We start from the raw sequence: 16,915 nt of genomic DNA, 5'->3' as shown, positions 1-16,915 counted from the left end.
GGTTCGTTACAGATCATAATTCCCGATTTCTCTGGGCTAAACTTGAGGCCTGGATTTGTCGCTGCGTTGCCACACATGTTCTCAAGTGTCTGTAAATCTCTTGCATTGTCCGCTCGTAGCACTATGTCGTCCGCATACATCACTCCAGGGAGCTTCTGTTGCACCATTTGTCCATTACGCATGTAGGATAAATCAAATCCTAATTCGCTGTTTTCCAGTCGTCTTTCTGTGCCCTTAATATAAAGCGTGAACAACAATGGAGAGATAGGACGTCCTTGCTTCAGTCCTTGGTGAATTTCCACCCTTTCGGTACCTTTTCGACCTTCTCATACAAATTGTACTCGGTGGTCTCTATATACCTCCCTCAGCATGCTCCACGCAATCGTCTTCCATGCCTTGAAAGTTTGAAAGTTTATTTAACATAAATAACGTATACAATTGCAAAGTACCCACACTTTTGGAACCCAACAAATTTGTTCTCCTTCGTGCTTAGGAATATCCCATAACGATTACCTGTCTACGTCGTCGTAGGATACTGTGCTGCGCGGTGAAGGAATGCGGTGACAGTGACCGACTGTGATTGTCAGTCTATGCTCCTTTTTTTCTTCATCTCTACTTTGCTATCACTTTACCTCCCCCTCCCTTCCCTTCCCTACGTAGAGTAGCAAACCGGATGTTCCCATCCGGTTAACCTCCCTGCCTTTCTCCTGTCTTCTGTCTTCTGCCTCTCTCTCTCTCTCCCTAAAAAGGTTATCGATAAAGGTATGTTCTAAGCTACTGAAATCTCTATGCAGTGAGGTAGTACAAACATATTATCCCCTAAGCGTCTGCCTGGCCCGAACTCATTTTGCAGTTCCCCCAGTACACCATTTTTCTGCGCCCACTTCGACATTTTCAATTTTATGGCTTGTATTACCATTGCATATATAATCGACGTTACTGTAACTTGCCTGTACGAGTTCGCCTTATCCTTATCACCTTTGGCTCTGCAGACGAGGTTAATCTTGCTTTCACGCCATCCGACCGGAATTTGTTCCGTTCTAATCACTTGCTCTATGGCATTAGTCAGCAGCGCCTTGTTCTTTGGACCGAGGTTGTTGATGAGCTGTATTGGGATTTCATCGGGTCCTGCTGCCGTGTTATTAGGGGCATTTTCTTTTGCTTTTTTCTAATAAAAGCTTTCTATGCTGAATTTTGATCTCTCAAGCTTCTCTGTTGTTGCCGGATCTGTTTGAGCCTGAATTAGGCTTTATTTCGTACCGAAGGTATCTCCAATAACGTCTGTGATGTACCGCAGCGTACCGTCTCCTTCGAAGGTGTTACCGTCTTCATCCCCTACAGCCGTTTGCGAATTATTAGTTGGTGCTCCGAGTGTTCTGATATGGTTCCAGTAACTTTTTGGGGTGCCTTTGCCTCTTTTGCGAGTTTTACGCACCCAACGTTCACTTGCGCATTTATTTTCTCCTGAACGAGCTCACTCGCCACTATTTTATTTTCTCGGTAGTTGTTCCATCTGAAGAGCACTTTTTCCTCGTGTAATTCCAACTTCTTGGTTTCTCGATGATCCCTAGACGCTTGCTTACGCTGTTGTATAGCTTTCGTTATTTCCTTGTTCCACCACTTACGTGGTTTCCTCTTTCGAATGTAACCATTCTTTTGCCATGTCTGCCTTATTTCCTGCTGCATAACGTCTACCAGTTGCTTATATTCTCAGACTGCTGTAGGAAAGGCCTCCATTTTCTTCTCCATGTTTTTTACGATCTCTACTATTTGCTCCACCCCTATTATCTCTGAAACTTTAATTCTAAATGTTTATGATCGCTACCCAGGCTATTTTTTCCATGTTCATCTATTATTATTTGGTCTAGTTGTTCGTAGACCATTTCTGAGACTAAGGCGTAGTCTATGCCTGACTGCCTGTTTCCGCATTGCCACGTTACCTGTCCATGACACTTATTCTCCTTGCTAACTGCTATAAGGTTCTGTTCATTACACAGATCCAGCACTAGAGAACCGTCTAAATCATGCATGTGTGCGTTCATATCTTCCACTAATACCACCTGGCCCGCTTTCTTGAACTCATTAATATCGCTTCCAATGCAATCATTCAACTACTTATTATTATCTCTGCTATCACTACCTGCCCATAGGTAGGCTACTCCCAGCCACATCTTTTTGCCTTGTAATGTGCAGGTAATCCATAAATGCTCCTTACATGTCTATTTTACTCTCTGCCACTTCAGATCTCGCCTAATTAGCATGCCTGTGCCTCCGCCTTTCCTTGACCCAGTCATCCTTCTGCACCCTTCCCATACAAAACTGTCAATAACAGGCGGCTGCTCCAAATCTGGTAGATGCGTTTCGGTCAATGAGTACACGCTAATCACTTCGTCATTCAGCTGCGTTTGAATTTCCAGCCATTTTACCAGCTTGCGACCAGCCTGCATGGTTATGCAACAAATTTTACCTTCTCTATTCTTATCTTTTGTGCGTCTTTTCCTACCTTCTTGTGGTCTAATTATGCGCTCTAATTATGAAGGAGCTCTTTACAGCTCCAATTACAATGCCTATAGCATACTCGAGGCACTACAGCGCAGCTTAGGCTGCGTTGAAATGGAAAATGCAAACACAATCTGCCTCAACATGTCTCGATTCTGCGTTGTTTAATTAAACAGACTGAAAACTATTTGCATCGTCAGTGCATAAAAGAAAACCTCGCGTACCCGCCTCTTAAAAAAGACACCACAAGTCTCACATGAACACTTGACCTCCACTGGGGAACAACGATACTACTTCTAATACTACTAATGTGCAATACTACTAATACTACTAGTGTGCAATACTACTAAGAAATGGGCCTTCGGCTTCTTGCTGGCTCCAGCGAACCGGTCCAAAATGCATATTTCACTCAAATATTCGACCGGAGCAGCCTGTGTCAGTTATCCAAACAGATTCATCATGTCTATTTCTCAAGCAGGAGCACCAGTAAATTTCTCAAGTGAGTTGAACGTGTAGCACGGAACGGGAAGAAATATCGGTACATTCCTTTCTGTGTGTTGCAAACAGCTGTAAAACTCAATCAGCTTTGCTTCAAGTTAGCGCCACCTAAATTTAATCGGTGAAGAACGGCATAATTTTGAGAACCAGTTAAAAACGCAAGTGGTGCTGATCGAATCTCAACTGTAGTGGTATTTAAGTCCTCGTGTTACTGCCGAGGGTTTCTGTGAAGAAATAGAAAAATTCGATATTATACCGTGAACTATTCGTCGTGAGCAAACATGTTTCAGCGGGTTAAAATCAAGATAAATGTTGTAGAAGTCATATATAGTCAGCGTTTAGCATGTGATACGCATATTGCACCATGATGGGTATCGAATCTTAATTAGATTCTTATGTGCTGTGCTTTTGCGTCTATGCTTTTATTATTCACGTGAGCTACCACTGGAAAGTGTAGATCCGCGCATGAAAAACCCGTAATGGGCTGGTCTGAGTTCCCTCGGGTGGCACTATAGCGTTGCCTTCGAGAAATGTATTGTCGTCTAGGAAATAAGCTCCTTGATAACATTTTCGCGAACGAAGACATCGTAAAATATATATATGAGAGGCCCTTCATAAGTATACAAGCATTGGGAACGAGAGCGAACAAACGGAAACACTGCAGATGGCGTCTGGACACCGCCCGAACTGCAGCAGACGACAGGCGAGAGTCCGTGCCCTGACGTCACGCGAGCGGCACTCGCAGCGCCCCTCTAGGTCGTTCTCGGGGATAATATAGTCAGACAGAAAAGGTCGCGAGGCCTTTTCTGTCTGTCATCACTCTGAATCTTCGTCTCCTGCACGGCGACGACGTGGAGGGCACTTCCTAAATAAAAGCCTGAATAAAATAATCAATCATCAATAATAAATAAAAGTTTGCAAAGACCTAAGGACCCGTACGTTCAAAGTTCTGAAGAAAAACTGTTAGGACAGCGCCGTGGTGACTACTGACTATTTGGACTTAATGAGCTATGTCGTCGGTCCTTGAGGGGAATGGTGAAGCTCCCTCCGAACACCCGCCAGGCCTCCTGAACCGTGATCGATGACACTTTCCCGAGTATTTCGATGTTATGAGGTGACGTGCAGTTCTTGTTGTACTGGTCGTGTTGCTGTCCGTGCTTGATTCCGATCTGTTAGTCGCAAGGCGCATCGGATTGTTGTATCAACGCCACTAGTCCTCTGTCAGCGTAAGGTACGTTTTGAGACGCTTGGCTGTAGCAGATGAGTCAATGGCTGCCTCATTTGCTTGCTGGGCAGCAACTGGCTGAGTGGTTACGGGCGCCTCATTGCGTTGTTGTTTGGATTGATCTTCTGTTTATTCGATACTCTCCTTTCTCGGGCACTTCTGCTATGCGATTGTCTTTAACATCCAGAGGTGAGTGGCTGGCACAACTGGTCTCCACGGTAGATGGAACGTCTCCGGTCGCGTCGAGCACCACCGTGGCATCCATTATGTGATCTATCAAGCTCTCATCTGGAGGCCATGTTCTATTTCGTAACTTGTCAGCGTATGTTACGGCACATTCTTCAGCCGTGTCGCCAAAGCGCCGACAGCCTTCACAACGTGAGGTCCGGCAGTTGCGATGAATGTACCGAACCTTGTTACAACGGAGACAGAGCGGGGGCCTGCCTGGAATTAATACAAGGCTTTGCACTCCACAGACAGGTAGGAGATGTGGAACGTCACCCACGCTGACTCCTTCGGCAAGAGACAACACCATATTACAAATTAGGGTACGCATTTGTTCCATCTCCAATAATCCGTAGCTTTCAGCTGATATAAACTTCACCTTCCTGTAAGCCTGGAGTGCATCTCGAATGCAGGCGTCTTCCAAACGCTCAGGAAGCCATAAAAGCTTCATTTTTACTTCCGTGGGCTCAGGCTCAATGACGATGCAGCGTATACCTTTCACTGGAAATTCCCCGCACGTGACTAGCTTTGAATTTGTCATCGTTGACTGGCACGTCACCATCCACACGTGCGACATCTGAAATTGGCCGATGGAACTTTTCTTTAGGCCAATAGCATTCAAAAGGGCGTCTCTGAAGTCTTGGGCTCTGTGCAGTCGACCAGCTAAGTCAGCATGCAGGAAAACGGAGTTCACAACCAGTTTAACGGTAGGAAGACGAGGTAGCACGACACGGTAGCCACTGCTGCTGGCTGAAGCCTGAGCACCACCTCGGCCAGAGGCCCATAAATCCTTTGAGACTGAGAAGATGAAAAACGTGACCTATCGCAAAGGCATCTTCGTCTTTCTCCTCAACCACGCTGCAGTTGCCGCCGTAACAAATACTGCGCCTGGACATTGCTGTGTCTGGCCTCTTGAGCCTCTTATAAAACAATTTGCTGACTCCACGCTCCATTGCTTATTCACAAACCAGCGCCGAAATGAAACAATATAACTGGTACCAGTGGCAGGAAGCTAAAGGCTGGATAAAAAAAGAGGAAGAAAGTGGTTTCTCTTCGCTTCTGCCACCGATATCGCACGAAACTGTGCAAGGCTTACTGCCCATAATACTGAGCCAGGCATCTCGTCACAACTTTTTTTAAAGCTTCCTCTGATATTTCACGACTAGATAGCCACGAATGGAAACTGAAACGTTCCAGTCAAGCTGTTGTTTGGTGGTGCACATGATTCGCGCACAGGTCTTACAACTAGCGGCGACGTGGAAGCATGCCTTTAGTATTTCTGCAGCAACGTTTCGTGGTAATCGACTTCCCGATGAGGCAACGCGCACACACTACTGCAGTCGGGTTCAGCCGTATGAGCCAATAGATATTTTTAGCCATGCCATGTAAATATTGTACGGGGAAGGGCTGACCATATACGGTAAATATTTCTGTCCAGCAGGGCGTAACAGGTACGAGACGGATGATTGCCGTTTACGTATTATCAGGAAATTACCATATTACGGAAACGTGTAACGGCTACAGCTCTTCAACAGAGCCACTGTTTACCATGCGGCGGTGGTTCAGATATGCAGGACGGTGCCTCATTTCACTGCGGCACTGACATACGCATGACTTGTCCAACACGCTTGTGACGCGTTCACACCAGCGATTGACACAGGTAGCGCGACCGATCGCGACTGGTGACCGAGGACCGAATCGCGGCAACCGATGTTCGCACCGGCAAGCGCTACCCGCTGTTCGCCGCATCGAAATGTTTCGCGAGTGGGGCCGTTCCCACTGTTCGCACCGCCATCGCCGCGTAACATAAGCGTCAGAGTATAAGCGGCTAGGCAGCGCGCTTTGGCACTCCAGTCGAGGAGCTGAAATGTGTACATGGCCATTCGTTCGCCAGTAGTTACTGTAAGCTGTGAGTTCCGTATTTTTTCAGAGAAATTTCAGGAAACCATGCAGACAAGTGAGCTGTGCACTCGAACCTGCCCCCTGGGATTCTGTCACAAAAGATTTTGTACCTTCCACTCATTAAGAACGAGTGCGCCAATGAGTGAGAGTGTTGGGATCACACGCTTACAGTTTACTTTTTGTAAAACAAGGACAGACACTTACCAAAGTTTCTATATTGCGAACGGTTATGCTGTCGAAATGTTTACACTAGACATGCGCAACGTTTAATATCTGCCGTTTTAGTACTCTTGACCACGCTCGTAAGTAACTTTCTTCGCTTTTAAATGACCGTTATTTTAGGAGTTTAAGCTAAGCCAGAATGACACTATTAGCTTTTCTTTTTATTTCAAATTTCGTCAGTGTGTTTGGTGCTCGGTCGTCGACAGACTCTTAGCAGAGGAAGGTTTTCGGGTTTTCACTGCAGAGATTCAGCTTGAAAACAGCACGCACGGTGGTTGAAGCTCCCAGTATCTTGAAGTTACGCGTAACCACGCGCACTCTGATCATGCCTCGCACTGGCAGGATAACGCCCTGAACCCTACCAGTATAGTAGGGAAACGCAGAATATTTAAGGACTGGCAGTGTCATGTACCTTCGCTTGAAGTGGAAAGTGTGCGTCGCAATCCATTCATTTATCCACGGCCTTGGTATAAATAAATAAATAAATAAATAAATAAATAAATAAATAAATCTAAGGTGTGCATAACCTTTTTTCAAAATCTCGTATCACAGTGATGAATTGAGATAGGGCCACTGAGACAAGCACTTGTCGTACTCTTCTGTTTCATCAAGGAGCGCCCAGTGAACACTTTACTCCAGAAAAGAGGCAACTTACTTGAGAACCAATTTTATTTCGATATTTTTCTGAGTGGGGGGGGGGGGGGGGGGCGCGTGAGGGGTCACGATTTTGAATTTTACTACGAGAATAAAGGCTCTTGTTTGGAAGCAGCTGCATCTTCTCATTTTCGTCCGCCTCACCTGGATCGACACGCAAATATAGTTTCGCCAATTCCTCTATGCTCTTTAAGTTTGTCATTATGCTCAGTGTATTGCAGCGTGCATTAAAGAAAGAAAGAAAAAGAAGAAACGAGATGGAAAGTGGCAACTATTCATAGCATGTTTCCTCATCGTATTCGGGCCCGTCGTTGCTTTTCGCGCGCCTATTTTAACTTTCAACGGAGCGTCGCCTTATCGCAGCGTCGGTGTACACTATTCTACCAGACGCCCACTGTTTCCACGATGCGTATACCGTCGAATCCGGACTTCCCGTTTTGACTCATCACGCTAAGAGAACGCGTTCAGCGCCGCTCTCCCGTAGGTGACGAAATCTCATCGCCTCGATGTAACATTTGATTGTTGGAGCGTGCTGATCGCGAGGCAGTGGCCGGGGCCAACGAAACAAGGTGCTCACAAAAAGGCATCCACGGCGGTGATCGCGCATGGTCGTGGATTTTGTCTTTCGTTTTTTTTTTTGTCTCCAGATTGTTGTCTTTAGTGCCGCCAGCGGTCCTTTCGCTAAGGTGGACGTGCGTGCCCTGGACAACCGCGGCACGAGGCCCACTCCTCGCGAGTTCCGGAGCGGTGCGGAAGTTGGTAACACGGCGCGTGGAAGCTCCTTCTCGTCGTCGCCCATATTCGAGGTCGCGCCGTCCCGACGGGCCTGCGGGCGCCGGCTGCGAGCTGTGTTCCACTGACACCGCGTGCCGCCGGCCGGCTCCTTCCTGTTCCGCGAGCCGCCACGAGCGCTAGCGATACGACGCCGCTGACCTTCCGTCCTTGTTGCAGTGGCCAGCAGGAGTTTCTGCCGTGCAAGCTGCTTTCTAATTCTCGGGTGACGCTCGATAAATAAGTCCGCATGCCCAGGAGCAAGGGGGTCCGCTTTAGTGGCGTTCGGCGAACGTTAGCGCCCGCTACAGCGTGGACGCGTTGCTTCTGTGGAGGTAAACTGTAGGTGAGGGCGCGGGAGCGACTTGGCGAAGGCTCTGTAGTTCCATTTCCTGCTTATTTCTTTCCCTTTGTTTTTGTTTTTGCTACGCCACTTCCGGGATGAAAAGAATGGTCGTCTTTCATGTTTTGTCGTTTCTTCGCAGCAGCACCCCAGCTAATTGTCATTTGACGTGACGCGGCATGATTAAACTACACAGTATACCCGAAACAGACGTGCAGTTTCCAAAGCGTCGAAAAAAATAATTACGACTGCAGTTTAACTGTTACAGTCTATGCAAGGAAATAGGGAGTTGGAAGTACGTACTCGCTTCCGCAAGAAATGTGACCAGGTATTTGCGTTCCAAAGTGTTCCACCTAATGAGTTACCTTGCTATATTTGTGTTGAACGTGCAGGTCATAATTTATCCATGAAAGAGCCTCCATAAAAATGCGCTTTAATACAATCGAGCAAACAATAAAGTGACAATCGCGAAATGTGGATATAGTAGAGCTTTGGCAGAGGCCTTTTCTACGGCGCGGTTACTATCAACGAGGGAAAGTTAAATTCATCGACACTCGGAAGCGAACGCCTAGGAACATGCGTTAGGCCGTTTTAAAAGAACTTCACGGAGATCAGCGCAAATCACAGTAGCTGGACACCATATATGCATCCGCATGGTTTGATTTAATTTGATTTAATTCCCTCTAATGGGTGTCGGTATATCTTGCCTTCTTCCACATTATTGCTGCTTTCCGAGTGCCTCGTGCACCACGGTGCGGCACGAATATGGCACGAATATGGTACTGCGTTTGCTCTTTAGCTTTAGCTTTAGGATCTCGCGAACCACGGTTGCCGTGAATTTCTTTCGCTTGCCTTTTAGCATATGTACAAGAGCGTTACTGCTTCTGGTCTCTCGTGCTCTGCGGTGCGAACCATGAACAGTTGCTGCATCCCTCCAGAGAACCCCATCCCCTTTGCCTTCCTGCCCAGATGGTAACTACCAACAAGTGAAGTCGTACCTGCGCATGTATTCAAAACGAAACATTTTTATTACCGCGACTATTGCTGCTTTTAGCGCTCGCCCTTCGTCGAGTTGAAGGACCATAAAGACTGATATACATCGAAGTGTGACTTGAAAACTATACCCGTCGGATTGACAACGCCTGTTTACGCGTGTAGATGTGTGTCCGCTTTATTGAGATAGCAATTAATTGCGGACGCTCAAGGCGCATTTGCTCCGGCGCCGTCCTGCTAGCGTTGTATCGATGCGCACGCGTGGCCCACTCATGGAGTGTTAGGAGGTCTCCAGAGTCGCGCAGTGCGTTTGGCTGCAAAAACGACGAAGCAAAGTGGGCGCACGGTCACGCTTCGCTCGAACGGCTCTGCCGGAGCTATAGGGCATCGTTCTGGTTTTCGCGGCTGATATGAGCACTAGCATTCGTTCTGAGCAACTGTGTGCATATCCACACTTTGGTGCAGGCAGTGATATGAACCTAACGGGCGGTAAACGCCTAGCTAATTCTGTCTAATCTTTTCTTTGGGTGCTGACAGACGCCGGCGGCCTTCTTTCGGTCTTGCACGGCGTAATGGTGCGGTGCTCCTCATCACGCCTGGTGCAACGATAAACCCTTCTATCCCTTTTGACCCCCCCTCCCCCCCTCCGCACTCCTTAGAAGGATCGACAGCACTTCCTCTATATGTTCCCTCGCAATCCAACTAAACACTGCTACCCCATTTTTTTTTTATTGCGATGGTAATTATATAGACACTCCATTTCACCGCCGGCGTTGACGTCATCGTGATGTTCCGTACAAAGTCAAGGTGCCATAAGATCACGGCGACGCCCCGTGTGCTGTAGGTGTGAGGGAAAGCATGAGAGGGTGAGCCGAGAAGGATGGTGGCTTGGTGCGCACGTGCGCTGACTTTTCGCTCGCATAAGAGGACGGGAGAGCGGGGAAGATGTACGAGCGCCAGGGGGAGGCGGGCAACGTAGCGCGCGTCTCCGCTTCTACTCCGGCCGTAGCCGTGCGAGCACTATCTTGGAGGCAATCTAGAGTGGGTTCGAAGGCTAGCCGACTGACCCGAGGTAGCTGATGGTTTTGTGTGCGATGTGTTCTCGCGTGCCTAGTTCACGTTGAAGCGAGAGGCAACACGAAGGGGAATTCGCTTCCCGCTGCTGCCGCACCAGCGTTCTTACAGCGAGTGTCCACGGTCATCGAGTGAGGTGTGTTAATGTTTGCCTGCGCGCGGGTGACACCGTGCACGTTAATTTATTTACTAAACGGATGTTTACAACAGTTAATACAGCTAATAAATATACTAACCTTACTGCGTATAACTCTCTAATATTTTGCTATCGCAACCAATGCTTCACCTTTCGGACAAAACTGCCACCTTTTTGACAAATTGACTTCCCTTACGCTACCTACGTACCAGCTTATTTCATTTCATTTCAGTTTTATTTTCCAGAAAAAATAGACATTTCTGGTAGGGATACCTGGGAAAAAAGCTGCTTTTTGAAAGCTTGACTGGGCCCGGGCAACCTGGAAACTTTGAGCAGTGGTGACATTCAGGAGATGAAACAAATTAATGATAAAACATAGCCATTATTAGCACATACCGGTGACATGCACATATCCTTCCACAAATACCCACATATATACTAACACACGCATATACTGTAAATGCACAAATAAACCGATTAGACTTCAACAGCTCACAGATATACCAACAGTAAAAATTTATAACATATCCATTTCCAACAACAATATAAGTTCGAAGTTTAGTCGAGATTGAAAATGAAACCACTTGTGCAGTCTGCGTTGCACCCTGATAGTTAACAGTCATTCTTTTCCCGCTCCTCAACTGAGGTTGGGGGAGAGCGAGCTACGCGTACTTAAACGCTGCTAAGGAAAGCTTTGCTGCTGTGATGAAGACAAGTTCACTTGTCAAAACTTCAGCTCCAGCGATATTCCTTGTTCTACCCCTATTCGTCACTTCCAACCGGAGTGATATCAGCTGTTGTGGACGTGTTTATGCTTACAAGACCTGCTAATTTCTAGCTTAGAATATCAGTGCATGCGTCTTGAGTCTAGAAATTTTTCTCATCGCTAACTGTTTTGTGTTGGGCCTGTGGACACGACTATGGCTGTTCTGGCCGCTGTCTATATACTTGATACATGCTTCATTTTTTCTCTCGTCCTTCTAAATAAATGCACGAAAAAAAGAAAGAAGAAATCGTTTAATTTGGAAAGCATTGTTTTTGTGTCATCTAGCACTTATTGCACTAGGTTCACCTACTACAACATCTTGCGTAGGCTTTCTGTAGATTTACAATGTGACCTTGTTGTCTACCTGTACCCATTTGTAAACGAATGGCCAGCGTTCCCGCCTCGCGTCTGGCGACGTGGTTGAGCAGTGTGCAACAGTATCATATAAGCTAGGCCTTCACTTGTAGAAATCGGCCTTAACACTGACTCTAATAAACTGTAGCTTTTCTCACAGCCAAGGGCTACACGGAAGCCATGGCCGATGATGCAGCTCTAGATACCACGGTGGCTTATGTAATTACGGAGCTTTCCGATCGCATTTTTCGCCGGCATACGCATGGCTAGTCGCGGCTGAGCGTTGCGGATTTCGTTCTCACTTTTGCCCCCTTCTTTTTGCCCTATCTGCCGAAGGCGGCTAGCACCGGTGAGTTATACCGTCTGGCTGGGAAAGTGTTTGCCTACATTGCACAGCGCGCCGTTCGTACGGGTTTAGGGAGGAAGAGAAAATGTGCGCGGCTGTGTCTTTATAGCTCAGTTGCGTGCATGTAGCTTCGAAGAACGCGCAGTGCTCTAGTTCCAGCTGTGGGAAACGCAGGAGTCGGACAGGGCGAGGGTTAGCGAACCGTCCTCCTCCCCCCGCCCCCTTTGACCAGGAAGTTGCTTCCTTCCAAACCAGTCGTATTGTTGTTCATTTGTGAAGCGCTTCGCTGCCGGCTTACGAAAATAAGTAGAAATCACTCTGTAACCCAGTAATCGTAAAACCATAGGACGACGACAATCTCTGCCCGGCCGTGGCTCACGATTACCACGAGGTAGCGTCGTATAACGTGCATAGCATCTGCGCAAAAGCGACACCAAACTAGCCAGCCCATTTTTGTTGTGCGCGCTTCCGGAACTGTGGGTTATTTGTCAGGGCGGCCCACAAGTAAAAGGGGCACTGAACTCGGTAACCTCAATGGATAGCTGGTGCGTGCGGTGCAAAGTGGAAAATGTTGTTGCGGAAGTATAGGTGCCCGCATCCTGGCGCGCACGACTGGTTGCAGTTTTATCCTGAATGGCGGTACGTTGAAGACTCGTAATGATGCACTGCACTGAAACAATATATATATATAAGCGTTTTAGAATAGTAACAGGCAGGCCCGTGAACTCAAGCGTGGGAGAGCACACATGCTTATCCACTCACAACTTTTCCTGCCTCGTAATGGTTACAGCGGGGCTAGCAGCCACAAAATGCAGGTATTAGTGCGGTTCCTGTCTTGCTAACCGATTACATGTAGTCTTGAGTGAAACAGTCATATTGTGGACTCCGGATAAACGCCTTTTGCTTAAACTGAAACTCCGGATAAACTGGACAAGGATATCAACTTTGTTTAGAAACTTCTGCCAGACGAAACGCTCCTCTTTGTGAACTTCGGCTCGACGGAACTGGGACCGTTTAGCTCACCAGCTGTTGCGCTGCATATGAAACAGGAGAAGTACGACAACCATGCAAAATGGTGACGCTAAATAGTCAAGGAAAATCTGCCTCGGGTAGTGGCGGTCGAGGTCAAATCAATGTGTCACCGTTGCAACGGTGTTTCCACCCTGAGGGCTTCGTTATATAGGGAATACGTGGTCGCAGAGGAGGCAGACAACACTATTGACACGGAAGAACATTACAGTCAAGTTACCACGCCGCAGGAATACGAAAATTTAGCTGATGCTTTCGTTACCTGCTCTGAGGAGAGCGTTGAAGATAATATCGTATAGACTTTCGGGAGGAAGACCATGATTCTATTGAAAATGACATCTGTGATATTACTGCTGCATGCATCCGCGTTACTGTTTCGGACCAGACAGAAGAGATGCTAATGAAAGCCTGCAGCGCTAATTTGAACGCGAGGGCTGTGCAGAATTTTCGAAAAACATTTCACGTGTGAACACGTACCTTGCTCACAAGAAACGATATGCGATGCAGATCACAATAACGTATTTCTTTTTTCACTGCAAGAAATTAAAAAAAGAAACACTCGGCGGTTTTCAAACGATTATTGTTAATTTTTATGTACTCCGCATAAACGAAAGTCCTGACAAACAAAGCCCTTTTGATGTCGCTTCAGGTTTCATTTAAGCGTGACCTACCTATGCAACGTACTTTTGAATCCCTGAAAAGAAAAAAGAAAAAAAAGTGGGGGGGGGGAGGTTGCGGGGCGTAAATCCCGGTTATTTTGGGACACTGAGCGCAAGGTACTTGTCAACTCTATAGCAGAATTGTTACTGATCGCTTCAAATTACAGTTTGATGCGTTTGAAGTCCCACTTACTGAAGAAACTCGCTGCAGCCGCCATGCAGCACCTAGGTTTTTTACCTTAAATATTTTCTGGAAAAAGGAGAGAGGTGTCTTGTGCATGTGATGATTTCTGTCCAAAGCGCTCACCGAGATAGAGAGGAGAGAAAAGTTACTCCTTTATGTTCTTGCTGCTCTTTGTTCTTGCGAGTGCTTGAGAACCGTCCCGCAGCATTCGATTCTATCAGCGACAAGCTTTGAAGTCGGCTGTGAATCCTTCTCCTCGCAGCTTACTTTTCCCTTGTAAAGAGCCGGATCTTCTTTGATAAATACTGTGAAACTTCAACTCCGACAAACTGCATGAAACTGTTAGAACATCTGAAAATTCAATAAAACGTGAAAGTAAATTCATTCAAGTGAAAGTGAATTTATGTGTTCCCTCTTCCTGGTTTCTTTCCCCTTGCGCACGTCTATTTCGTCCCCTTTCATAAGATCGCACAGCCCACCGTATACATACATACTCCAAAACAATGTTCTTTCGGGCTTCCTACCAGCGCGGAGGCAACTCGTTGATCAGAATGCTTCATCCAAGTGATGTGTGATCGGCTCGTATATTCTCCTGCTTATTCGAAAATGTAAGTTAATTGTAAGCGATCAGGTGAAGCGGACACTCCCAGTCGGCTGCAGAAATTGCGCCAAATGTGTACGCGTCATACAGGATGGCCATTCGGCGCTCAGCCGCTGCGCACCGCGACTCACACACCGGCTGTGCACCGCTTGCAGTGGCCGACGCGAGCGGCAAGATGCCGATGGGTGTCATGACGGGCTCGCTGGCCACCCTGGGCTCGTTCGACCAGTGCCTCTCGGTGCGCCACGAGGAAGAAGATGGAGACACGATCGTGGGCAGATACTGCACGCTGAACATCCAGTTCCCGGGGCTGCCCAGGCCGTACAAGAACTCTTCGGAGCTCATCAAGGACCCCGATTCGGTGAGCGTGCTCCAATTCATCGCGACTAGCACCAGCGTCAGCTGCAGCGTTTAGCGTTAACAGGACGGGCACTGAGACGAAAATTCATGGCGATGTCATTTTTGATAACTCTGAGGTGAAGATAACAAGCAAAAAAGAAACTCAGCGCGGATTATCTTTGGCGTCTTACGTTTGCGGTCAGTAGAAGCAGAAAAAAAATTATGTCGGAAGGAAAAGAAAAAGAAAAGCAACCTTTCTGCCCCACACGCCTGAACAAAATGAGACAGTGTTATTGAAGAAGGCAATCCCAATCTTAGAACGAGACGCTTTAAGCATACTCATTGTACTTCAAGACAGTTATCGTGAATCCACTATATTCGCACAGCCTGTGCAAGCGCTTGTTATAACGGAACGTATTATAGCGAACAATTGGATGTAACGATGTAATCGTAATTCTCTTTTGAAATTCCTATAGACACCCATATAATGGGTTGAGCTGTCTTAAGGGCTTTGAGCGCTCCTGTTATAAACGGGGAGCGTCCTTTGTTTGAGTGTGTGTGAGTGCGTGCGCGTATGTGAGTGAGTTCTCTTGCGCCCTGCAACAATTTACCAAGATGGATTACTAACTAGCGCAGCTAAAAGCTCTTCTAATTTAAGCTGAACTAGTAGATTATTCTGCTGGAACATAAAGAAGGTCTGTCTTGTCGTTAATGAGGGCAAGCCAGAAAGAGTGAACTGCACGTGAATTCCAAGCCCGGCTGGGCGGTTTTTGTTCAGCGTGTGTGTCTGTAGGGTTGTGTGTTATACGCATATGGCTGTACGGCTTAATACATATACAGGGTGTCCCAACTATCGTGTATCAAGATATAAAAATAGGCAAATGCCACGTAGTTAGACAGAAGCAACGTAACGTTGTTTGCCGTCTCTCGGAGGTTATATTTTTTTGCATTCTGCCTAATTACATAAATAGTCTTAATTAATTAATCAGCTTATCAAATATTATACTCAGATTAAAAGTGTCAATGAGAAAATTGTAGAGCGACATGAAAAACTCCTGATACAGCTTTCCGTTGCTCAATATACGTGCCACATAAAAGTGTTTTTCTGAGCGTGAAGAAGCCCGCGAATACACGCAAAGTGCCTCGAGCGAGCGGCCAGTCGCGCAGCAACGTTTGCTGAGCAATGTCTGCTCCAAACTCGAAGACGCGTTAATGTTCATGGCAACACAGTGACTCACCGGCGTAGCGACTTGCGCACGATATTCTAGAAAAGTGCGTTCGGTCTGCATTTCTTCCTGCCGAGTAACGAACCTTCTTTCCCAGGTTTGTACTGCGATAGCAATTAAACGGATGCTCGAGCCATGCTCGAGCCACAGTCGTGCTGTTCCACTATCAACGGCGCATGCGCGGATCGAGCGCTGAGGGTTGGAGGGTCTCGAAAGACACTAATGGTATCTTCGACTGGTCGCGAGTATGCCCCGAAGCAGAGTCGGGTAGAACGGTCGTTTCCCGAGCTCAAAGGTAGGGGACAAGCGCGCAAGCCGAATGTGCGACTCGCTCTCGGAGGAGGAAATTGCTGATGCGAAACCACGTGACTACTGCCAACGTCCGATGTTTCGCCTATCCAAAGCTCCCGGCGCTGCCCAAAAAACCGGAGGACGTGCCGGCTGGACGAACGTTCGTCGAGACGCCAGCATGCAGTGGCCTAGGTTGCCAAGGTTACGGTGGGCCGTCGCCAACAGCAGCGACGCGGCGCTGCGATGACGTTTCAATCTCGATGACTGCTCCAACGACAGGGCTCGGAGCGCCTCAGAGCGCTCCAAGATAGAGGAGAGCAATCGAGAAGAACCAGCCGAACGCAGGGCGCGCACCCTCTTTCAGCCAGTCGAAGACAACGCCGCTCGCGAGAGCGCTCCAGAGTGCTCAGAAACGACCAGCCGAAGATAGCATAAGTGCGCTTGGCTGCAAGAAACAACTCAGCAGAGTCGACGCGCGGTCACTGCTCCTCCGCTCGATCGGCTCGGAGTCGGGACAGCGTGCTGCCTTCGGCCGCTGGTGTGAGCTTTGTGCGCGCGCACGCTATAAGCTGTGTGCA

General features: G+C 47.5%; 1 protein-coding gene across 2 annotated transcripts in view; it reads left to right on the top strand.

Moving 5' to 3' along the window:
• Positions 1-16,915, top strand: part of LOC126548415 (nose resistant to fluoxetine protein 6-like) — a 181,675-nt gene that overhangs the window by 124,589 nt on the left and 40,171 nt on the right. For both annotated transcript variants that reach the window (XM_055063702.2, XM_050196553.2), the window contains exon 3: positions 14,637-14,842. In XM_055063702.2, the coding sequence (XP_054919677.1) occupies positions 14,637-14,842 (206 nt within the window). The remainder of the gene's footprint in view (positions 1-14,636; positions 14,843-16,915) is intronic.

Source organism: Dermacentor andersoni, chromosome 1 (assembly GCF_023375885.2).
Source record: "Dermacentor andersoni chromosome 1, qqDerAnde1_hic_scaffold, whole genome shotgun sequence".
Lineage (NCBI taxonomy): Eukaryota > Metazoa > Arthropoda > Arachnida > Ixodida > Ixodidae > Dermacentor > Dermacentor andersoni.
Note: the sequence above shows the minus strand (reverse complement) of the source record. Positions and strands in the feature narration are given on the sequence as shown.